This window comes from Hyperolius riggenbachi, chromosome 5 (genome assembly GCF_040937935.1).
Source record: "Hyperolius riggenbachi isolate aHypRig1 chromosome 5, aHypRig1.pri, whole genome shotgun sequence".
NCBI classification, from domain to species: Eukaryota; Metazoa; Chordata; class Amphibia; order Anura; family Hyperoliidae; genus Hyperolius; species Hyperolius riggenbachi.
The window spans coordinates 310142673-310166535 of NC_090650.1; the positions used below are offsets into that span (position 1 = coordinate 310142673).

The following is a 23863-nucleotide window of genomic DNA, read 5'->3' on the forward strand; positions in this document are numbered from 1 at the left end:
GTGTGTGGCAGGGCAGAGGAGCTGTTCCTCTGCACTCCACAGCTCCCCCTGTCGACAGGAATTTCCCTCTACAGGTGCATTGCACCTTTTGCTGGGTTCCCACAAATTATACGTTTGTGGAGGATTTCCGCAGTGTCAGCGCACGTCTTGTGCGCTGATCACGGAGAGAATTCCACAATCATTACAAAGTGGTTAACAAAGTGAAAGCAATTTGGAACAACAACAACTCAGGCACTAAGTAAATTAACAGGGCAGGGACGACATATAATGAGGTGCATATTAAACAGAAGTCACCAAGTTTCTGCAGGTTTAAAGTGAATCTGAGGTGAGAGTGATATAAAGGGTGCCATATTTATTTTATTTTAAATAATACCAGTTGCCTGGAAGCCTGACCACAACAGTGTATGAATTACACTAGAAACAAGCATGCAGCTAATCATGTAATGCAGTGCTGTATGCAGAGATGGAAAGCATGCTACTGTCATGGCCGAAACATGAGGTGTGTTTTGATCGTGTTTTAACTTTTGAATTTAATCGAAAGTTGGTATAAAGCTAGCATTTCTTATTCTATATGACATCGTTTTTTTTTCTTTTCTCTGGTACCTCAACATTTCCTAGAACTAGGTCCTGAGAAAGTCACACCTTCAATTTAGCATCAAGGTGCCAATAACAAAAGGGTACTAAATCAAAAGCAGAGCAAAAATGCCATTCTGGTACCTTCTCCGCAGGGACTAACGAAGTGTGAGCTCACATGTTTTAATCAGGTTTTAATAAATGCATTTCATATTTGATTGTTTTTAAGCTGAGTCAGATCTCTTATCCCAATGGGAAGTGTACAAATGAATTGAATTGCTGGTGCAGTGCTGGATATTTGCACACATTGCATGTATGCATAAATTGAAGCAAACCCAGGTTACTAAATATCTTGATAATAAGTTGAAGATAAACTGACGGGGGATTGAACTTGTCACCAAACAAATCTACTGTCATATTGTGCGTGCAATGAGCGATGCACAAAATATGGCGTCATCATGTATTCATGATTTAATTTTTTTCATCAAAACCAAGGGACAGACCAGCCCAGAGCAGTAGCAGGGTTTCAATTCATTTTCCACCCATAAACTTGCCCAAGATGTCAGTCAAGGCAGAGCACACGTCAACCCCCTCAAACTGCTCAAACTGCTGAATTTACCAACCAGCAGGACAGGAAGTGCCAACTTGTTACAGAAAAATTACATATAGAGCTATTTTTTTGTAATAGCTGCCATAGTTTCTTTAATACATCAGCATAGCTACACCTGGGGCCATTTTCAGCGTGATGCCTGGAGCTCTACTTTATTGTTCAAAAACACTGTTGTCTATTGGTTTTTATGAAAAGTCAAATCACCACCCTTCCCATCAGTCCACCTTTCACAGTTCAAAACGAATTGCTTCATAAATAGCTTGAACACTGACAAAGTGATGAAGAATTTTTACAAAGAGGACAAACAGGTATTGTGTCCACATTACCACATTAGGGGCACAAACACACCTACATGGAGGCATTCAGAGTTTTATAATAGATTATTGCATTGCGTACAATGCTCATTGTGTCTTCTGTAGTTGCTGCAAATAAAATACAAGTTTTGTCAAGTGAAAATAAATACATCCTAGCCAGCAAATATGTTCTAGAATGTACAATTTCAAACCATTCTTTTCACAGCGCTCCCTCTTATGCGCATACACACGTACACGCCAGGAAGAATATTAAGAGCCGCTCACAATTCACTTTTTAAAACTAATGAGAAAATGCCGAGCAGGGAACTTTCTGGATAAAGCAGCCATACAAATCTCCGGGATTGTGAAGTGTTCCTGAGAGGCGATAAACAGATGCCAGGTTCATGGTTCATAATCAGAACACTATCTATTGTCTCCTCACACAACTCATCTCTGGCAACATGGAAATAGAATTACCATGGCGAATTACTGGCACAGCTCCAGCTCTGTAGTATTATGCTGGGTGACATTATGTTATAACTGTGTTTTTGTTATCACATATTAATTAAATAGAGGGCTACATTATGAATAAGAATGTGAGAATGTGGAACATTGAGCGTCAAGCAACATAGATGTACTTCACAGAGAGAGATAATACAGCGAATTGTATTTATCTTTCAGTTTTCCTCCGGTGCTCTTTCAGAATGGTGTGGCGGTATGTACCTGCTACAAATACGTGGTTTTTAGACAAAAGAATGTACCGCTGGATTGAGAAATCAATGATCTTTTGAATTTCAATAAAACAATGCTTTTAAAATAAACCACGCTAGCAAATGGGAATGGGCTGTGACTCAAAGGTCATTTTAACACTTGAGAAGACAAACAACGGACCTGTTCCAGCACTTTCTCTTAATGTAGCTGAACTAATGATAACAGTAAGTAATGCTTATTGTACTCTAATTTACTGATGAACTGAAAATTCTGTACACAGAGGAACTGTGGAGAAAATATCAGACAGTGTGTAGTTTAGTTAGCTAACATACTTACATTGTTCCTGTATGTATAACATACATCTACTGTTCCAATGACTACAGGTGATGGAGGTTTGACAGAACAAATACTTGGTCACATTTTCTTCTTGATTGTAAAGCATAATGGAACTTTGAGCATAAGCTAGGAGGTACATACAATTTAGATTTTCCTTGGCCAAAACCAGAATTTTGGACAGAAATCTGAAGTGTGTACAGGTGTCCCTGGCCTCCCTTGTAGCATCACTGTACCCCAAATGTTCCCTGCAGGAACTTCTAAGGTAGTTCAGTAAGCCAGCATCTATTCAATAAGTTGCCCTTGGGCTAGACTGTCACCGCATGCCGAATGCGCCCTTGTGGCTGCAGCTCAAGAGCATTGAGTCTGCCGGTGGAAAAGCGCAATATAAATGTTATTTGTCTTGTCTTGTCTAGTTACCACATGTCTGTGCAGCCTTTGTCCCTAAACGGTCATCCATAATAACCTGTAAGGGTAGTTTTGGGAGACCAAGCTGGCCAGTGTGTACATAGTTTACACACTAAATGCTCATTTTACTGTGACACATATATTAGTACAGTTATTATTTTTCAACAGGCTCCTCTGCTGTAAATGCAAATTAAAATTAAACTATAGTTTTAAGCAAACTTAAAGAGACCCTAAAGTGATTTGTATCATTTAGAGATAAACATGTACATACAGTGCCTGATCTGCTTACAACCTTAGAACCTGCCTAACTTCCCTCACCAACTTGAACAGACAGGATGGTGGGAGGAAGTTAGACAGGAAGTGACATCACAATGTCATCACAGATTGACATAGCCAACCATTGCATTCAGGTCAAAATCTGTACAAACATGCTGCTGGTCAGATAGTTATGGAGCTTGATGCCGTTAGATACATTATACTAACATGGATCAGAATAACTGACTGTAAGAAAAGTTAGTGCTATAGATTGGGCTGGGTTTAGAGTATTCATATCTTTTTTTCCCTACAGGGCCCCTTTACACCTGTCAAAGCACAGTTTACAGGGAAATAGACTGAACTAAAAGAGCTGAAATTTGGTGAAAAATACAAACCATCATTAATCTGTTTTATATAAAATATTTAGGTTTGTTCTGAGTATTCTTAATACAGAATCACAGAATTCTGAATCACACACCTCGGAGTAAATTCTATAAACCTGGGATCTTTTCATTTGGATTTATCTTCTTTATGGTGAGGGAATTCTCTGTTTCGTCAAGCACTTCCCCAACACACTGGAATGCCTGCCGCAGTTGAGATAATGTAACATTTCTATGCAGTAGTAAAATTAGACACACTTACCAAGAGGTCCACCATGTTAGGTTTATTGTTCCTAAGTGTCTTCACAGCATGGAATACATCAACTGCCCTCTGGTGCTGAAGCATTTCACACACTATACTAATTGCACAGAACGTTCCACTGCGACCACCTCCATTTCTGTATAAAGAAGAGATAAAGGTGATTTAGCCCAAGTTGCTAAGCGTTGCTGTGAAATTACAATCCCTTTAGGATCATAGGAACTCCACTTAAATTTCACATAAGGTAAAATACTGGCTTGAGCTTTAGACATGAGTGTATCACAGATTTTTTCTTTATTTGTCTACGACTTCTACCTTTTAAGAAATGATAGAAGACACAAATGTCAGGAATTGTTACATACTGAAGGTATCAGTCACAGAGCAGTAGCAATGCAGCTAATATATGTACAATATTACAATCCTCTATAATAATCCCCTACTGTCGCTGCATCCAGCAGCTGTCCCTGTGTCCCTGTTGTTTTGTTACTGCGCATGTGCGCAGTAACGAACATCTGGACAGGATCAAGGAGCGAGGCGGGTGGGCGGGCTGTTGCGTGCGTGCGGCGGGTGCTGGCGCGTGGCGTGCATGACTAGTGCATGCGCACATGCACAGTAACTGGCAGCGGCGGTAAAAAAAAAGACCTAGAGCCTGTTTTTAAATGGGCTTGGGTCTACTAGTTTAATTATAATATATTATAATAACAGTAAATTAATAATTTAGTCACACATGTTTTGATGACTGATAGCCCATATATAGCTATACATTTGTTACAGCCTATTGTGAGATATTTACCTTCAAATGACACATTACTCATTTTTAACCTAGTAGTAAACCAATGATCCTGAAGGTGGCCATTTCTTTTCTAAATGTAGAATGTGTCTGAATGTATAACATACAGATATGCAACTATTAGGGAGTCACACTATGTCATCAGTTCATGAAGCAATGACTTTGTCACTGTTTCAGGTAACAATGGGACTCTGTGCTAATCACTTTGGACAGGATCTGAGTCTTGCTAGAATATATGAGTAAATACAGGGTGGCACAGGAAAGACATGTCTGGCTGCTTGCCATGAGCGCAAGAATACAGGCCAATCCCTGTGCGCCTCCTACTTTATCCCTGCTGTGTCTGTCCTCTCCAGTTTTTTTTTTTTTTTTTTTACAATATTTTTATTTGAAAGAAAATTGTTTGTGATACATGAGATAGAACACATAAAAATCAAGAAGTTTGGTTATCATGTCCTCTCCAGTTTAATTGAAGCCTTTGTCATCTGGCAGTAACTCTAAGCTCTGAGCTCTCATTTAAACCACATCTCAAAAATACTGTTATCTCCAGAATCTGTCCCTTCCTTACTCAAGAGGCTACTAAAATGCTTGTACATGCTCTAATCATTTCCTCGTCTTGACTACTGTAACACCCTACTCTACGGCATACCAAAAAAAGAGACTGACACCTCTTCAGTCCCTATTGAACTTTGCTGCTTATCTCATCCACTTCTTTCCTCTGATGCCACCCCTCTCTGCTAATTCCCCCATTGGCTGCCAATCACTCACAGGATCCAGTTCAAACTCCTAGCACAATCATACAAAGCTCATACATTTCCTTACTATCCCCTCCATACATTTCCTTACTATCCCCTACATACATTTCCTTACTATCCTGTCCATACATTTCCTTATTAATCTCCAGGTATCATGCCTCGCAGAACCTCTATTCCTCCCACAAGATCCTCTTGTCGTTTAGCTTGGTCACCTCCTCTTACTCTCGCATCCAGGACGTCTCACGAGTGTCACCTCTCGTTAAGGAGCTAAAATTTGAGCGTACGCATGTTTCCATCACGTTTGTTTTTGGAGCAGGGAGACCGCTCTCCCTATGCATGTTTCTGTGAATTTTATCAAATGAACATGTATCAGAATTGGTGATGTTTTCAAACTACACGTCAATTATATGTATTTGTACTTGTGTCACTGCGTGTCCTGATTGTACGGTGTGCTGAAATGCTCATGTATCTATGCTCCCCATTATTGTATGTTTTTGTACTATGTACAGTGTTACAGATTTTGGTGCTATAAAAATTAATAAAAATAATAATAATGCAGGTTACAGGTCACATTGAAGATGAAAAACATTTTGAAATGATTTATTGTGATCTTGTTTTTTTTTTACATCACATAAAGCTGGCATTATAAAAGGGGCATGTATGCTTTTTATTTCCCCTGCATATTTGGTGGCATGACCAATACAGCAGTTAAAATCTGGCACAATATTGATTTAGCCTCAGTCCTAAATATCTAATGTCACTTTAATCCACATAAGTCAATTTTGTCTGCTGATTGGTGCCAAGTGTAAATGAAGAAAGCTGTTTAATCATTTGTCTTCCTGGTGTCTGTCTGGACATTCATCTGGAAAGCGATACATTGTGGAATGAGAGTAGTTATACAGGCAGATGTGGAATGTGTTGGATTGCTGCACTCGTAGCTGCTAAGGGCTGCAGCTTAGGGGGCAAATCATGAAACAAAACACTTGCACCAACGGTGTTATCACTGCGGCACATGCAACGATGTAGTGTTTTAGGACCAGCAGAGAGGTAAGTGTTACATGGCTGTTTTATATAGAGCTGAAAATTCATACTCAGCTAGTTTAGCAAAAATAAGGTCTGAAAGTCTTTCAGCCCGTCCATGTGTGGTTCTTTGCTCCTATACTGCCTTAGGCAAACTACAAGCAACTAGGCTCTTACTGACCTAATTACCCACAATTCCAGCATGATCGGGATTATGTGGTTTCTCTCTGACAAAACCAACACTATGTAATACTATGTGAGAATTTCTAGGATATTATAGGGCAGATATAAAGCTGTGTAAGCTAGAAGATTAATAAAGGCTTTGCAATATCAAGAAAGAAATATATCTTTATGGATATATTATTGGAATGGATATATGGAATTACTATAGTGACTACACAGAAGAACCATTTCCTAACTTACATTTTATCATACATGTCACAGATTGCTAGTAGTACTTTATTATAAGATGAACATACTATATATGAACAGAGGATACATTCTGCAAAAAAAGAAAACAAAAACAAAAACAAAAAAACCCTGCATGTTACAGTGTGCTGTAATTCCAGAGATACATTTCTGCACTCAAAGTGAATGTACATTTCTAAAATTGCTTTAAAAGCAGAAGAGAGCGATGAGAAGTAGAAGTAGAAGGTTTATACTGTGACTTTAATCCTACCTAATAAAACCTAACTGTCCCTGTATGCTCCTGTCCCAGTGTCCTTGGGTCCGTGCTTTTTGCTACTGCGCATGTGCGCAGCACGGACAGCCTTTGGGACAGAAGGAAGGGACCAGTTAGCCGGGCGGGCATGTGCACATGCGCCAGGTACGTGCGCGTGTGTGTGCGCGGCGTGTGCACACGCGCATGCACACTGACATGCGGCGGTGGCGGTGGTGAGCCCATTTTTAAACGGGCTTAGGTCTACTAGTAGGAAATATTTGAGTGGGTAGAAACAGGCATAACTGCAGGGGTGCAGGTGGGCACCTCAAACTGGGGGTGCTGCACCATAGCATCTCTGACGTTTTCCATATAGATTCTAGTTTTTAACTTGTGGGTATTCTTCTGCTTGGTTACAATATTCGGGAAATATGTACAGGCTGTCACTATTGCCATACTTCATTCTTACAGGTCGTGCTTCATGTCAACTTGGACACAACCAAATTAACTGAGACTACATGTAATGATCTGGGAGCGATTTCCAGAGTCAGCGCACACCAAGTGCGCTGAAGCAGGTGGAAATCGCTACAATTACAGAAGCAGAACACCCAGTATACACTTGTAGAGGAGAATTCCAACCAGCAGGTGGAGCTGTGGAGTACAGAGGAACAAGTCCTCTGCACAGCCACAGATGCCAGCCTGAAATTGCATGACCAAGCAAAACTGGGAAATATAAACAGAGTAGCAACTCAGAAGAGAGCAAGAGCAGAGACAGACTGTATGAATGTCTACCAATCTAGTCGCCACCCAGCGACGGTAGACATATCACAACTGAACAGACCAGCGTGAGAAAGCCATTCGCAAGAGAGGCGATTGCTGTCAGACACATAAGACCGAGCAAAGACAAAGCATGAATGAGAAATGAAAGACACAGCAAACAACCAGAATCTGAACGCCAAGGAAAATAACAAATGAACTAACTAAACGCGGTCACCGCACGATATGCGCAATAGTGACTAGCGCGTTAATACTACGGTCACCGCACGTTAAGCGCAACAGTGACAAAAGCGTACCAACCCTGACTAACAAATGAACATGGAAAACAGATAGCGAGAATGCTTGCTAATCGGTTGCCTAACACCAGACAACAGCAAGCGTTTACTCTAGACAAAACAAACTAAACGATTCACTATCAACCACCACTGGAGACATTGTAATCGCAAGTACAGGACAAGACAAAACTAGACAGTACAAATATTACACAAATCTGACAGCACTAATAGGAGTGCAAAGTGCACTCCCCAATAATTAACTACACTAGAATATTCAGCAATAAGATACAAAGAAGCTGAGGCTCTAAAGTCAGTCCTCACCAAACAAAACCTATGACGAACAAGGAATTCTGGGAGGAAGTGACATTTATACTGAAAACCTTCAAAGGAAGCAGACAAGCAGATTGCAAGATAAGTAGATGCAAATCAGTCAGCCTTGCAAACTGACAAAAAGGCCTATTTTTCCTGGACTGAACTATGCAACCTGCATAGGAAACCAAACTGTCCAGGCAATCAAGGCCAACAGAGCGGATTCTGACACTACACCATACATTTTTCAAATGATGACCCCTACCCTTCCTTCTCTACCCGGGCAGATAATTCAGTGTTAGCTATAGGCGCCGTTTTCCCTGAACAATTGGCTTTCGCAACCCATAAATACATGGATGTACCTTCACTCAACGCTGATCCCAGAAGAGATATCTTGGTTGAGTCACTAGTATAGATGTATTAGCCAAGACGTGTAACCCATGTTTTCTTTTCATCCTAAAATCCCTGTGCATACTCTTCTGGACATCTATTTTATTACTAAAGTACTTTGCAAATGCAACTGGCATTTTAGAATTTGCTGCCTTTAGACCTGTGCATAAGTGATAAGATTTTCAGAAAAATACCCTTAATTGCCTTTAAGACCTAGACATTGTTTTCAGTGCTAAAATAGTGTGCTTTTGATCCACAACCACCCTTGTGTGAAATTGCCATCTATGCCAATGTGCCATCACACAAAAAATGTATCGTCAAGAGTTATGTTTGTGAGCAGTCAGGTATAAGCGATATGCAGTGTCAGACAGGGAAGTCATAATAGGTGGTTCATGTGGTCAGATGGCACAGGAATTAGTGGAGTTATTTGCAAGTTGTTTTCAGGCATTTAAGATGCATTTTTCCTGTCTTCCATGCATGCATGAAACTGGTATCTTTAAGATTATTTCCTCCTCCTACTCACCACAAGGTCACTAGTCTGCACCTGGGAGGCATGCATGGTAGTAGTGTCCCAATACAACATAAAATCCAACAAGTCCAGCAGAGCATCAAACGTAGGTATAGGCATCCTAGTGAAATTGGCAAATTTACCATGTTAATGACAAAGGTCTTGCAGAAAGCCCAGGTTAGGGGGGGGAGATAAATCATCCAGGGGCATTGCGTCTGCTTCTCTTCCACACTAAGACATTCATTTACATATATCCAGTAAAACTGCCATGCTCAAGCAATGCATAGGAATTTTATGTAGCTTGCGCTGTGGAATTAGTGCAAATAGCACTTTTGAGGTAAGGCACATGTTGCTAATGTAATGCAAGTAGCATAATGGCAATTTCGTCATATCTCACCGTAACAATGTGACTCACCCCTTTGATCCATTTAATTGGCATAGTAGCACACAAGAGCGTTATTTACTACAGTGAAATTCCTTCAAGTCAATAGCGCAGACTTTAGCCCCCATATATGCTATAATCACCAAATTTACTAGGTGTGTTAATGGCAAATACTGACTAACAAATGTACCCTATCATTTTTTTACAATTCAGCACTTCACAATTTTAACGGTTTATTGCTAGGCCATACAACTTAGCACCAAAATTAAGTTTACCCCCTTTTCTTCTCACAAATAGGGCTTTCTTTTGGTGGTCTCTGATTGCGGCTGCATTTTTTTATTAATAAAAAAGACCTTATTTAAAAAAAAAAATATATATTTTTTTTTTCTTTCCTCCCCTTTAAATTGCCCCTTGACTACGTTACATACACCACATGATACCTACATAGACATATGTCTATGGCAGGGATTAGATTGTGAGCCCTTCTGTGGGACAGTTAAGTGACAAGGCTGTCCCCTGTACAGCACTGCGGGAGATTCCGTATATGAAATACTCAGCCTGCCAGCTCCGATCACGGGCTGGCAAGCTGATCACTGTTTACTAAAGGGCGCTCGCATGAGCACAAGCTCCCGTCTAATCTTGCTTCTTGTGAGATCATGCTATATGGTGTGATCGAGGAACGAGACAGTCACTCTGCGGCCGCCATCCTGCGTTAGGCAGCTGCAGAGTGGTTAAAATGTTATATGCCTCCCTCTCATAGGATCCATCTCCTATCCTCCCGCAGTATAGATATTTTGCAGAGTAGCACAGCAGTGTGAACTAGCGGAACCTCTTACCAACTCAATCACCATGTTTCTTGTCTGTCCTTCACTACAGCCACCTGGTCTATGCCTGCCTCGAATTGCTGTATGTCAGGAATATTTACAGGACATGCAGGAGGACCAGGAAACAAAGAGTGGGCAGCATCAGTGGAAGACAATAGAGAGCCACAGCACAAGGGATGGCAAGAGGCTCTACTAGTTCAAACACCTCTGCTGCACTACACTCCCATATGTCCATACTGGGGGAGCACAGAAGGGGAGCACTAAGAGAGGGAGGGAGGAAAGAAGCCGGGTCCCTCTCCCCACTTCCCTTACTTCACTGCAACCAGTGGTTGGAACCTCACTCACCTATGCTTGACCCTTGTCTCTTGGGCCGCTCTTGGCTATGAGCCCCATCACAGTCAATGGCTGCTATGGTAATCCCCATGCCAATGACTTTTTTTGGTGCTGAAATTCCTAGTTTAGATAAACCCTTCCGAACACACACATGCTTCAGTTGTGGCATCCTACAGCGCTATGGACCTTGATGCAATGCAAATTTTACACTGGGCCCTCCTCCCCTTTAATGACCCAAAGACTGGATCCTACCTAATAAAACCTAAGTGTCTCTGCGTCCCATGTCCCTGTGTGTGTGTTTTTATGCTCTGTGCATGTGCAGCTACGCAGAGACACTGACGCGTAGCTTGCAGGAAAGGACGGGGCCAGGAGGGGCGGGCGTGTGCGTGCGGTGGCGGGCGGCGTGAGCGTGTGGCAGAACAAGTGCGTGCGGTGGACGTGTGCGTGCGTCGGGCGCGCGTGTGGCGGGTGCATGCGCACTGACATATGGCGGTGACAGACCTAGAGCCTGTTTTTAAATGGGCTTAGGTCGCCTAGTGTATAATAATTGCATAAAACAGACCACTAAAAGCAGGTTTTCAAGGTGTGTGTGTGTGGTGTGTGTGTGATGTGTGTGTGATGTGTGTGTGTGTGGTGTGTGTGTGTGTGGTGTGTGTGTGTGTGTGTGTGGTGTGTGTGTTATGTGTGTGTGATGTGTGTGTGTGATGTGTGTGTGGTGTGTGTGTGTGTGTGTGTGTGTGTGTGTGTGTGTGTGTGTGTGGTGTGTGTGTGTGTGTGTGTGTGTGTGTGTGTGTGATGTGATGTGTGTGTGTGTGTGTGTGATGTGTGTGTGGTGTGTGTGTGTGTGTGATGTGTGTGTGGTGTGTGTGTGTGTGTGGTGTGTGTGTGATGTGTGTGTGTGTGTGATGTGTGTGTGGTGTGTGTGTGTGTGTGTGTGTGTGTGTGTGTGTGATGTGTGTGTGGTGTGTGTGTGATGTGTGTGTGATGTGTGTGGTGTGTGTGTGTGTGTGTGGTGTGTGTGTGATGTGTGTGTGGTGTGTGTGTGTGTGTGTGTGGTGTGTGTGTGTGTGTGTGTGTGTGGTGTGTGGTGTGTGTGTGTGTGATGTGTGTGTGGTGTGTGTGTGTGTGGTGTGTGTGTGTGGTGTGTGTGTGTGGTGTGTGTGTGGTGTGTGTGTGTGTGTGTGTGTGTGTGTGTGTGTGTGTGTGTGTGTGTGTGTGTGTGTGTGACAGAGTAGCAAGCAGAGGAACAGGAATGGGTTGTTAATGATTACCACTATACACAGCAGGTAAAAGGTGATAATTCAAAAGAGAGCTAATGCAGCAAGTGGAAGAGTTCCCCATATGCGCCCTTCAATTCCAGGGACCCTGGTGCAATCTAATTAATTCCCTACTGCTATGGCTATTTGTTTCTAAATGTAAGAAAAATGAATACAAATGCTTTATGCGCTTTGCAGCCATTTAAAAAAATATTTATGTCAGCAATGCTTAAATCCACTACAAGGTATACTAAAATGAATAAACAATAAGCATAAGGACGATTAGACATACTGCTGCTGTGCACATTCAGCCATAACCTTATTCTAAGTTACTGAAATCCAAAAAACAGGACAGAAAAACAATGAAATACCATTCCAACATTTCCAGTGCCAGACTTTTATTTCAGTCTTTCTTTAAAAAGCTTTTTTTTAAAGGTTACTTCAGTCATCCTCAACAAACCAGAACATACTTCAATCTTACTAGAAGGTTAGTCACTTACATGAAAGAGATTTCAAGCATATTCACCGCTTGTTTCAAAGCTTTCAATGCAAGTAAAAGGTCACGTCTGACCTTAAGGGATACAAACTTGATGGAGCCTTCTCAAATGTAAAATCACTTCTATAATCCACGAGATTTACATGGAACAATAGGAGATGCTGAAGGGGCCTCCTGCTGCTAGTCACACAGAGTAGAAGGGAAAAAGCTGGAGAATGACTCTAGTGCACTTCACTTGTGTAAAACAACTGGAAGAATTTCAATTTATGGGAAAGATTCTTCTTACATATCAGCTCAATAATAGACAGCTTCACATACTTCCATTGCAATAATAGACAGCATCACAACTTATAAACAGCAATACCTACACTAAGGAAAAACTGAAGAAATCACTTGTAGCATATGATAATGCAGAAGCCACTTGCACCATACCATAACCTGGATTGTTTTTCTCGTTCATCTTTTCCTTAATCCTCCTGGCGGTATGACTCCCGTGGCTGCGCGGCCGCGGGAGGGTTTTTTTTTTCACTTTTTTTTTTTTTAGCATGTAGCTAGCCTAGCGCTAGCTACATGCTTCCCCCCTCCCTGCGGCGTCCCCCCTTAGCGTCCGATCGCCGCCGGCGCCGCTTGCCCATAAGGAAATCCCATTCTGAACGGGATTTCCTTGAGGGCTTCCCCCGTCACCATGGCAATGATCAGAGTGACGTCATCGACGTCGCCGACGTCGTGACGTCACAGGGAATCCCGATCCACCCCATAGCGCAGCCTGGCGCCGATTGGCCAGGATGCGCAAGGGGTATGCGGGGGGGGCCTGTATCACGGTGGGTAGCGGCATATCGGCGGCAGGCGGCGGCGATCAGACCAAACACACAGCTAGCAAAGTGCTAGCTGCGTGATTGAAAAAAAAAATTATGTAAATCGGCCCAGCAGGGCCTGAGTGGCACCCTCCGGCGGCTTACCCCGTGTCCAGCTCGGGGTTACTGCTAAGGAGGTTAAAGGCGAATGATGAAAATTAAACCAGTACAAGCATATGAACCAGGGGCATAATAATAGACCTTGCAAGGGATGCAGCCATGGAGGGCCCAGAAGCCGCAGGGGGCCCCGTGGGGGGAGAAGTTTATTTTCCCCTGTCCTGAGAGACTGACAAATAAGGACACGGAGAGAAAAAACGTTCTGCTCTCTGCAAAATTGTTCTAATGACTGCATCTACTCAGCCACTAATAAGGATTCATACAAAGTTTTGCAGACAAAGATTTGTAGATAGTCCCTATTCAGTGTTCAGCAGGGTCTTGTATACAACGCTGTTCTACACACAGCCTTTCCAACCTTCCCCAAGTGCTGTGTACTGTAGTGATGCTTGAGGAGTCTGGGCACGTTGAGAAAATGCTTTCTATTCTCTGCACAATTGTTCTAATGACTGCATCTTCTCAGCCACTGATAAGGAATCATACAAAGTTTTGTAAACAAATGTTTGTAGACAGTCCCTATTCAATGCTTAGCAGAAACTTGTGTACAGTGCTGCTCTACCCCAGCCTCTCCACCCCTACCCAAGTGCTGTGTACTGTAGTGATGCTTGAAGAGTCTGGGCATGGAGAGAAAAACCTTTCTAATCTTGGCACAATTGTTCTAATGACTGCATTTGCTCAGCCACTGATAACAAATCATACAAAGTTTTGTAGACAACTATTGTAGACAGTCCCTATTCAATGTGCAGCAGGCTCTTGTGTAGAGCACAACAAACACTAAGCCCAAGGAGGACAGGCCCTATAGGTACTAGAAAGCACAGGTAAGTCACTTTATATCTAAAAGAGCTATTTGCTCAAAAGGAGGGAACAGGCGTATCAGGTTACTCCTCAGTAGGTTAGAACACTTCTCATAAGTGCAGAGACCAATATATAATGTGGAGGTCTTTGCTGATCCCCCACAAAAACGATTGTGGTGTAGCTATTCCACATAGAGGTTGCATGTAAACCTACTACACTATACAGAATATACAACAGGTAAGCTCAGATGCAGGCTTGATAACCTGCATAGGGAGCCCCTTAGTAGTATAGTATATGCTGCAAAGTGAAAATACTGGAGAGATTGCAGAGTGGATATGAGGTGCTATTTACAAAAGTGCTGCAATATGGAACTCTAACATGTTTCACCCTGCGGCTTTTTCAAAGAGTGCTATACATATATACAGTAATTATTTACAAAGTGCAAGCCCCCCACCAGTAGCAATTCCCCCAGCAAACGCCCAAGTCAGAGCTGAATTGCCTTGTGAGGCACAGGTTTTTATACTGAAGACCGGTGGGGGAAACGCCCAAACAGGGTGTGTGCACGCATTACATTCATGCTCGTTACAGGGTAGGTACAAGCCATGCATCTTATCAAGGAGGGGAGGGAACTACCCTCCTCTCTGTATATGTCAGAGGTGAGCCTATTTGCATGTGTTGGCCTAAATTTGCATGCACCGTAAAGTACGCATCGCATCCTGTCATGTGTACTGTAGGAGATCAAATTAGCATGCGACACCGTGTACGCATCGCTGGCGTACATTTCAAATTTGCATGCGACGTACCATACGCCTGACCTCAGGTCATGCATGCACGGGAACTTCCGCTCTGAACATTGCAGTGTTCCGTAGTTATGACAACCACATATTATGTGTGCATGTTGTCACTATGGCAACAGTGGCCATTTTAAATTTATAATGTAAACAAAGTTAAAAAGGGGAAGATTACAAGGAGGAATGTATATGTCCGCTTCACATGCGTCTTGATAGTCCGCATGCGACGCGTTAATGTACGCATCTCCTATGTGAAACTTGAAGGCACCGCATAGCAGGACGCATGACTCCCTCTTCACATGCGTCATAACAATCCGCATGTGATGCATACAAGCAGACGTGTACAGTGGTTAGACAAATGCTGTTCAAAAAGAGTAATCCTAGGTACATACTCGGATGTACGAATGTATCTATAAGCATCACTGTACATGTAATGTGTCTGTCTCACAGAAAGCATGCTAAGTTGAAATCTTCGTTCAGTCCATTAGGGGCAATGGTATCTAGATGGAAGATCCACTGTGACTCGATTTGTGTTAGTTTTTTTATCTAGATTTCCTCCTCTAAGATGTTTTTTCCATTCCTGGATCCCCCAGAATTTGAGATCAAATCTCGATGACAGGTGTATATGGTTCATATGTCTGGAGATGGCGGTGTCATTTCTATGCTTAATGTCTCCAATATGTTCAAGGAGATGTTCCTTTAGGGCTCTTGTAGTTTTGCCCACATACCACAGATTGCACTTACATGCAGCTACGTATACCACTGCTCTCGTATCGCACGTGATAAACGATTTGATTGTAAAACGTCTGCCGTTCTTTGGGCACGTAAATTCTTTTGTTGTAGGCATGTATTTGCAAGCTTTGCACCTTCCACAATGGAAGGAACCGTTTGGTTTAGACAGTAACCAGGTCTTAATCTGAGGTGGGTCCTTAGAGAAGGTGCTGTGAACTAATAGATCCCTGAGGTTAGCCGATCTCCTGTAAGTAACTGACGGATTGGAGGGAAATTTTTTTACTAGATCTTTATCTTTCTGGAGGATAGGCCAGTAATGCTTCAAAATTTCAAAAACTGCATGCGATTGTTCTGTGTATTTACCTATCAAACGTGGGGGTAGTCGGCCTTGAGTGCTGGGCTTAATTCGTGAGGTCACTTTTTTGGTGTCTTTCAATGTGTCCTGTCTTGGGGTGTTTTTTGCTCGTAGGTAGGCATTGTTTATCACTTCACTGGGGAAACCTCTCTGTCTAAATCTTTTAGCTAGGGTACCACATTCATTTTCAAAACCCACTTCATCCGAACAATTCCTGCGTGCTCTCAAAAACTGTCCTACAGGGATACCCTGACGCAATGACCGTGGATGTGAGCTCTCCAATCTTAATAGGGAGTTTGTGGACGTAGGTTTGCAAAAGATGTCTGTCCGCAACTTCCCATTATCAGTGATTTCAATCGTTAAGTCGAGAAAATGGATGCACCTATCGCTAAATTCTGATGTAAATTTCATTCCTATCTCATTCCTGTTTAACAAGGACATAAAATCATCAAAGAGAGGTTTTGTCCCTTCGCACAAGATGATGACGTCGTCAATAAAACGCCCCCAATATACAATATGAGAGGTGTAAAATTCCATATCTTCAATAAAGTCTATAGTGTCTTCCCACCAGCCCAGGAAAAGGTTTGCATATGAGGGGGCGCACGCCGTCCCATAGCACTTCCCCTGAGCTGGTGGTATAATTTTCCACCAAAAAGAAAAATGTTGTGAGTCAGTACAAAACGCAGTAGGTTAAGCAGGGTGTTGTTATGTTGTTGCAAATGCCTTCCCCTTGTATTCAGGAAGTATTCAACTGCTTTAATCCCCAGTTCATGTTGTATACTGCTATACAATAACTCCACATCAATACTCGCCAGGAGGGTACCCAGTGTCACCTCAACATCCTGCAAACGCATTAGAACATCCTTTGTATCCTTTAGATAAGATGGCAACGATTCAACAAATGGCCGTAAAAATCTATCAATATATTGGCTCACTTGGTCAGTGAGATTCTCACAACCTGACACTATCGGTCTCCCTGGTGGGGGGATTCTATCCTTGTGAATCTTAGGGAGTGCATAAAATACGGCTAACACAGGATGTTCCGTTGCCCTTTTCAGTCTGTCATAGTCATTAGTGTCCATCCCTCCATTCATAACACACACTTTTAACAGATCCTGTAATTGTTTTTGATGTTCTCGTAACGGGTTAGTGGGGAGAACCTTATATTGGCTCTCATCCCTCAAAAGTTCCAGACACATTCCTTCATACATAACAGTGTCCATCACCACTATATTTCCTCCTTTGTCAGCAGGTTTAATAATAATCTAATTGTTTTGCTTTAGGAGGTCGAGAGCTTTTCTTTCCTCCCCACTCAGGTTATCATGAATAGGTACTCTAAAAGTGTCGGATTCTAGTTTTCTCAATGCTCTCACTACCATATCAACAAAGGCATGTATTTGCGGATACTGTGTAATGGATGGACAATAAACACTTTTGTTCCTTAGGCCACTAGGTGGTGCTAGATCTTGTGTTCCCCTTTTGTGTAGAGTACACAAAAAAAGAGAAATTCTGGTGCACAGGTCATGTATATTTAGTTTACCTGTCTCAAATAGTCAGGGAAGGCTGTCTGCATACAAAATTCTGATACTTCAAGATCCGCACCGTCAGTACAAAATGGTTTATTGGAAGTTTAAAACATTAACATGTATAAAAGTATGGGTCCGGCCAGATAATCTGGCCGGACCCATACTTTTATACATGTTAATGTTTTAAACTTCCAATAAACCATTTTGTACTGACGGTGCGGATCTTGAAGTATCATAATCGTTTACTCTTACTCCAGAGTGGATCCTGGCATGTCACTTTTGTTGCATTGGTGCAGGAACTTTTTCTAACATTGCATACAAAATTCTGACAGCAAAAAAACAAAGCTGACTGCCACTCAAATGTCACTGTGGTCCACAAATGCTGCAGTGAGAATGACCCCATAGGGATACATTAGTCTGGCGATCAACAAAGCACTGCAAAGTGCCCCAGTGGGAACCAGGCCTAACAGTTCACAAAACACTGCCATCAATCTTCGTTGACTTTCCTCAGGGGTGGTTGGCCAAGTGATGCGCCAGGCAGCATGGGCCCTGGGGCAGCATTCTGCCCACACCCCCTCCCCCTGCCGCTTGCTAACCCCCCCCCCCCCCCCGTGGCTGCCGCTCATGTTACCATCTGAGCTGGTGGCTGCTTCCTGTATTATAGTCCCAGCCGGAACCCTCTCCTCCATGCGTGCCTTGTCATAGCAGTGCATTCTGTGGCTGCTGTGCAAAGGCAGGTCACAAGTTTATGACCCCACATCCTCACAAGTTTGCCTCAGGCAGCAAAAGGTCCAGAACCAGCCCTAACCTTACTGTCCACTAAAAACACACAAAGTTATTTGCCAGGAGGACTGCCAATCTTGGGTGCTCAGTCCATTTAGCAGAAAGTTGTATGTTTCAGTTTTGGGCTTACCATGGACATGGAGGAAGTTGCATGAATATTTTTTTTAGAATGCTGAGTACTATGGCTAGTCATGATTTAACAAATTGTAGCTCAGTTACTTACAAGCAGTGTACAACTGTTCGACCTTCTCCCCCATTATATTCTTCTTGCCATTTGTCCACTTGTCGTATAAGCTTTAGAAAAGACCTCTTAGACACTGGGGTATCTCTATACATTGGCCAGCCGAGGAACTGGAATTGCTGCACCATGCGATATCCATCTTGAGGCTAAAAGCACACAATACAAAATCATTACAGCACATGCTTCACTAATTCACATCGACTGTTTTTAATCTTGCGTATTGTAAAAGCTGAAGTCAAAAGTGTACTGAAACTTCACTGTTGCAGGTGCTTTAATCAAATGTAAACTATAAACATTTTACAGTGATTTTTAAATTTAAACTACTTAAGCACTTCAAAGATTAACAACAGTAGCTGCATAACTCTAATTTCCGGAGTAGTGCATAAATATAAAGTTAGTACAGCGCGTACCCTTGCAGCATTATAGATTCTAAATATTCGGCTGATTATATCTTCTTCTAAGTCAGCAGATACAAACTCCACTTGAATTGGTCCGTGTCTGTGTACTCCGTTTTCTGGCCAATACTGCGGACACAACTGCAGTGAAAAACAAAAAACATATTTATATATACGTACGCATGAATACATACTTACGTAGTTACTGTTACCTCTAATGCACATATGTCCAACTGTCCCGTGGGCCAAATCTGGCTCACAGAGCCATCACATTTGGCTTGCAAGTGGTTTCCCCACTTTGCATTATGTTTGGCCCACTCTAGAACAGGGAAGCTATATTGCAGGTGAAGCAGTAAGGGTCCTTTTCCACTAGCAATCACAATCACAAATCACAAACGCCAGCGATTGCGATTTGCGATTTTCATTTGCATTGCTTTATCCCTCTGAAAATCGCTCCAGAAAGCGATTGCGATTTGTGATTTACAAATCGAATCACTATAGTGGAAAATACTTCTCATGATTTCTATGATAAAGTAGCAACCCTAGCGATTTAAAAATCACTAGCGATTTGCGATTTAGCTGTGTAGTGGAGAAGGGCCCTAATTGCCAGGGAAGCCAAATGGGGGGGGGGGGGAGCATTAGACATCAGGGAACTGTATAAGGAAGGTAAGTCACTAAACACAAGGGATCTGTATCGGGGAGGGGGCAACAGGTCACCAGGGAACTTAGGGGTCGGAGGGGAACCACTAGACACCAAGGAACTGTATAGGGGAGGGAGTGGGGCACTAAACATCACGAAACTGTATAAGGGAGGGAGGGGCCCACTAGACACCAGGGAACTGTATAGGGGAGGGAGGACCACTGAACTCCAGGGAACGGTAGGTGGAGGGAGGAGGCATTAAACACCAGAGAACTGTATAGGCGAGAGGGGGCATTAGCCACCAGGGAACTTTATAAAGGAGGGAGTTGGGCACTAGATATTGAGGTTGGCCTGTGGCTTGGTCTTATTGTTCAATTTTGGCCCACTTTGTATTTGAGTTTGGCACTAACACTCTAATACAGGGTATGTGAGTTATGATCAGTGTAGCGAATCCTGCTAAATTCTCCACCTATTATGCTAAGTATTATTTGTATATCTGAAAAACTGTAATTTACGCCCATTCAGATTAATATGCAGTCAATGTGCAAGGTATAGTTGCTGAAGTGTTTGTATTTTTATTTACTCATAGGTTAATACATATAAACACATACATTATAATCATTCAGACATTAATTGTAACCAAGACAGAAGTCCACTGCAGGCGATCAACAAAAGATATGACATGAAATATGGATGGTCAATGACATGCAAATAATTGCATAATTATGCAAATTATTTATGCAAATGTATGAAGCCTGAAATTGGACCAGCCGAATGAAGCCAAGGTGGCATTTGATTGATCCACTTTCAAGCTGCATACAATTGCATAAACAATTTGCAAAATTCTGCATCAACTTGGAATTATTTGCATCTCATTGACCCTCCCTAGTATGAAGGTGTTAGCTGAGGGCAGAATCATGGAAGGAGATTGGGGCGAGTTGCCCTCGTGCTCGCTGCCCCTTTAGGTGTAGCCTGCATCTATCAGTGATGTTTCCATGAAGGCTGTATAAGAGAGAGAGCTAGAAGAGAATTTCACCTCCAGTTAGCATTGAAAGTCTTCATTTATTTTTGCCAATTTTCCTCTAACGTTAATCCTTGCAGACATGCTAGAAATAACTCGGTGGAGACAGACGTTCTGCAAGCTCTCAGCCAAGAATCTACAATGTGCACAGCTGCTAAATGACAAGCGACGACCAAGCAGATTGTTTTACTTACAATGTGTAACACACACACACACACACACACACACACACACACACACACACACACACACACACACACACACACACACACACACACACACACACACACACACACACACACACACACACACACACACACACACACACACACACACACACACACACACACACACACACACACACACACACACACACAATCTGCCAAAAGTGATTACAGCTCTCAAATTTTTATAAATATTTCATTATATCTCTTCATGGGACAACACTGAAAATATGTCACTTTGGTACAATGTAATGTAGTCAGTGTATAGCTTGTATAACAGTGTAAATTTGCCGTCCTATCAAAATACCTTAACACACAGCCATTAAAGGGACCCCGAACAGACCTGTTAAAAGCAAATCTGAACTTACCTGGGGCTTCCTCCAGCCCCCTGTCGATCCCGCACCTCTCGCCGTAAGCCTCCTGCGCATGCACATTTCTTGAAAGACTAAACTGTGCATATGCAGGAGGCTTACGGCAATGAGCGCATGATCGAGTCAGTTTTGTGGACAGGCCACGCAGGCGCAGTGGCTCATGACTTTAGCGAACTTGTCGCACTAATTGGTGGGGCTGCCAGCAGAACCAGGGTACTCCCCTAAGTGAAGAATGTCAAAATTGTGCCCAATTAGACATTTTCTCTTTGTGTTAAATTTGGTGTTATTGCTCTCACATTCTCTCATACTGGTCACTGGAGGTTAAACAAAACACCTCATGGCAGAGAATTCTCTGAGGATCTAACCCATTGTGGATTGGACATCTCTGGCTGCTTTAAGACCAGAGCTTTCCATGTCCTTTAAAGAGCTGTGATTGCTGAGATTGGAAGAGCGCGATGATTTAAATCTACATCCTGGCAGGAATAAAAGGGCATAAACAGGGTGTAGATTTCAACCATCAAGGTCCAGAAGCAGTTAAAAAATAGTTGCTTTATATACAGATGGCTCAGTCTATAAGAAGATGGCCAACAGCCTGAAACTGAGCTGCAGCATGGTGGCCAAGACCATACATCGGTTCAACAGGACAGGTTTAACTCACAAAAGGCCTCACCATGGTCAACCAAAGAAGTTGAGTTGTACGCTGACTACTTTACATTGTCTCAAAGTGACATATTTTCAGTCTTGCACCATGAAAAGATATAATAAAATATTTACAAAAATGTGAGCGGTGTACTCACTTTTGTGAGATACTGTATATAATAGTGTGCATTCATTGGGTGCACAAACCTGCCAGTTTGCATGTTGTCAATTGTTAAGCTTTACTAGATATTATGCATTAGATTTCTCATATATCCTGACATCAAGGCCCATATGCAATTCACTTTTTCACCCAGGGATGGACCAAGACCAAGTTGCGCCTGGGGCAAGGTCAGGTTTTGGCGCCTAAAGGTCAGGTTTTGGCGCCTAAACTGCCATTCATTTTACCGCCTTTTTAAGAATTCAACAAACTGCACCTGGGGCAAGATACCCGCTTGCCCCCCCCCCCCCCCCAGATCCGTCCCTGTTTTCACCTGAGTTATCTTTTAGGAGATACATTTCATATTCTCTTTAAACTAAGTTTTCAGCATTTTACAATTGAAAAAGTACCCATAAGTAGGTGAAAATTAATTTTGAGTATTTTCTTGCTTGCTGGGGGCTTAAAGGGTATTTTAGGACAAGTTGTGAAAATATTACCTAGGAGAAAACTTAGGTGAAAAAATGAATTGCATATGGGCCCAAGTCCTCTAACAGAAACATGATATTATAAACTAGGTCAAAGTAATCAGAGTAAAGGCTCAAGTGGTCAGGCAGGATCAGAACAAGTCTGGGCAGACTTGTGTGGTCAGGCAAAGTCAGAACATGTCTAGGCAGACTTATGTGGTCAGGCAAAGTCAGAACATGTCTAGGCAGACTCATGTGGTCAGGCAAAGTCAGAACATGTCTAGGCAGACTCATGGGGTCAGGCAAAGTCAGAATATGTCTGGGCAGGCTCATGTGGTCAGGCAAAGTCAGAACATGTCTGCCAGGATATATGTGTCTAGCTGGGCAGGCTTATATGGTCAGACAGGGTCTGAGTATGGCTTGATAGGCTTATATGGTTAGGCAGGGTCTGTGTATGGCTGGGCAGGCTCAAGTTGTCTCCAGGTTCAGAAAACAGCCAGGGAGACTGCGGAGTTATAGCAAGGTCAGAGTATAAGCAGGGAAATTATAGTGGATACTGGTCATTCAGTAACAAGAGATTGCAGTGAGGTCAGGCAGTACAAACTGTGTAGTTGACATAATTGATTACTCAGTCTGAAACTCATTTCAATGTTCACACCTCTGATATTTATTGACCACTGGAGAAAAAACACACATGTGAATACTGTGGTATGTAGTAACTTTCCTGTAAAATGTAATATTTTCTATATTTTGATCACTACAATGAAATCTAAAGGTAGAATAAAACTTGTGCTTAAAAAATCTGAATATGACAAAAGTGTGAACCTGCAGGAGAAGGGAAAACAAAAGGGCTATGCTTACATTTAAACATTCTAAAACAAGAAGCCTGTTTAAGTGTGCATGTTTTACAACATGTCCATGTTGGTTCAAAAATGGTTAAATGTATGCATTTGCAAAATATCCAAAGGTACAGACTAACCAGCAAGCATATGGTGACCCAGAACTGATTGGAGTGTGTAAGGGGCTACAATGGTCCTAAAAGCCCCCTTACTAAAATGCTATGGAAAACAAAAGTTTGCTTTCTTAAAACAGAAAGAATTTGCCATAATTCAGGTTAACAGAAAGAATTGCTGGTTAGTGTGTACCTCTGGATGTTTCAAGCCCTACTT

At 42.4% G+C, this 23863-nt stretch overlaps 1 protein-coding gene across 5 annotated transcripts in view; it reads right to left on the reverse strand.

Moving 5' to 3' along the window:
• Positions 1-23863, reverse strand: part of PTPRM (protein tyrosine phosphatase receptor type M) — a 995286-nt gene that overhangs the window by 17355 nt on the left and 954068 nt on the right. For all 5 annotated transcript variants that reach the window (XM_068237197.1, XM_068237198.1, XM_068237195.1 and 2 more), the window contains 3 exons: positions 19194-19319; positions 18766-18929; positions 3826-3961 (listed from right to left, as the gene is read on the reverse strand). In XM_068237197.1, the coding sequence (XP_068093298.1) occupies positions 3826-3961; positions 18766-18929; positions 19194-19319 (426 nt within the window). The remainder of the gene's footprint in view (positions 1-3825; positions 3962-18765; positions 18930-19193; positions 19320-23863) is intronic.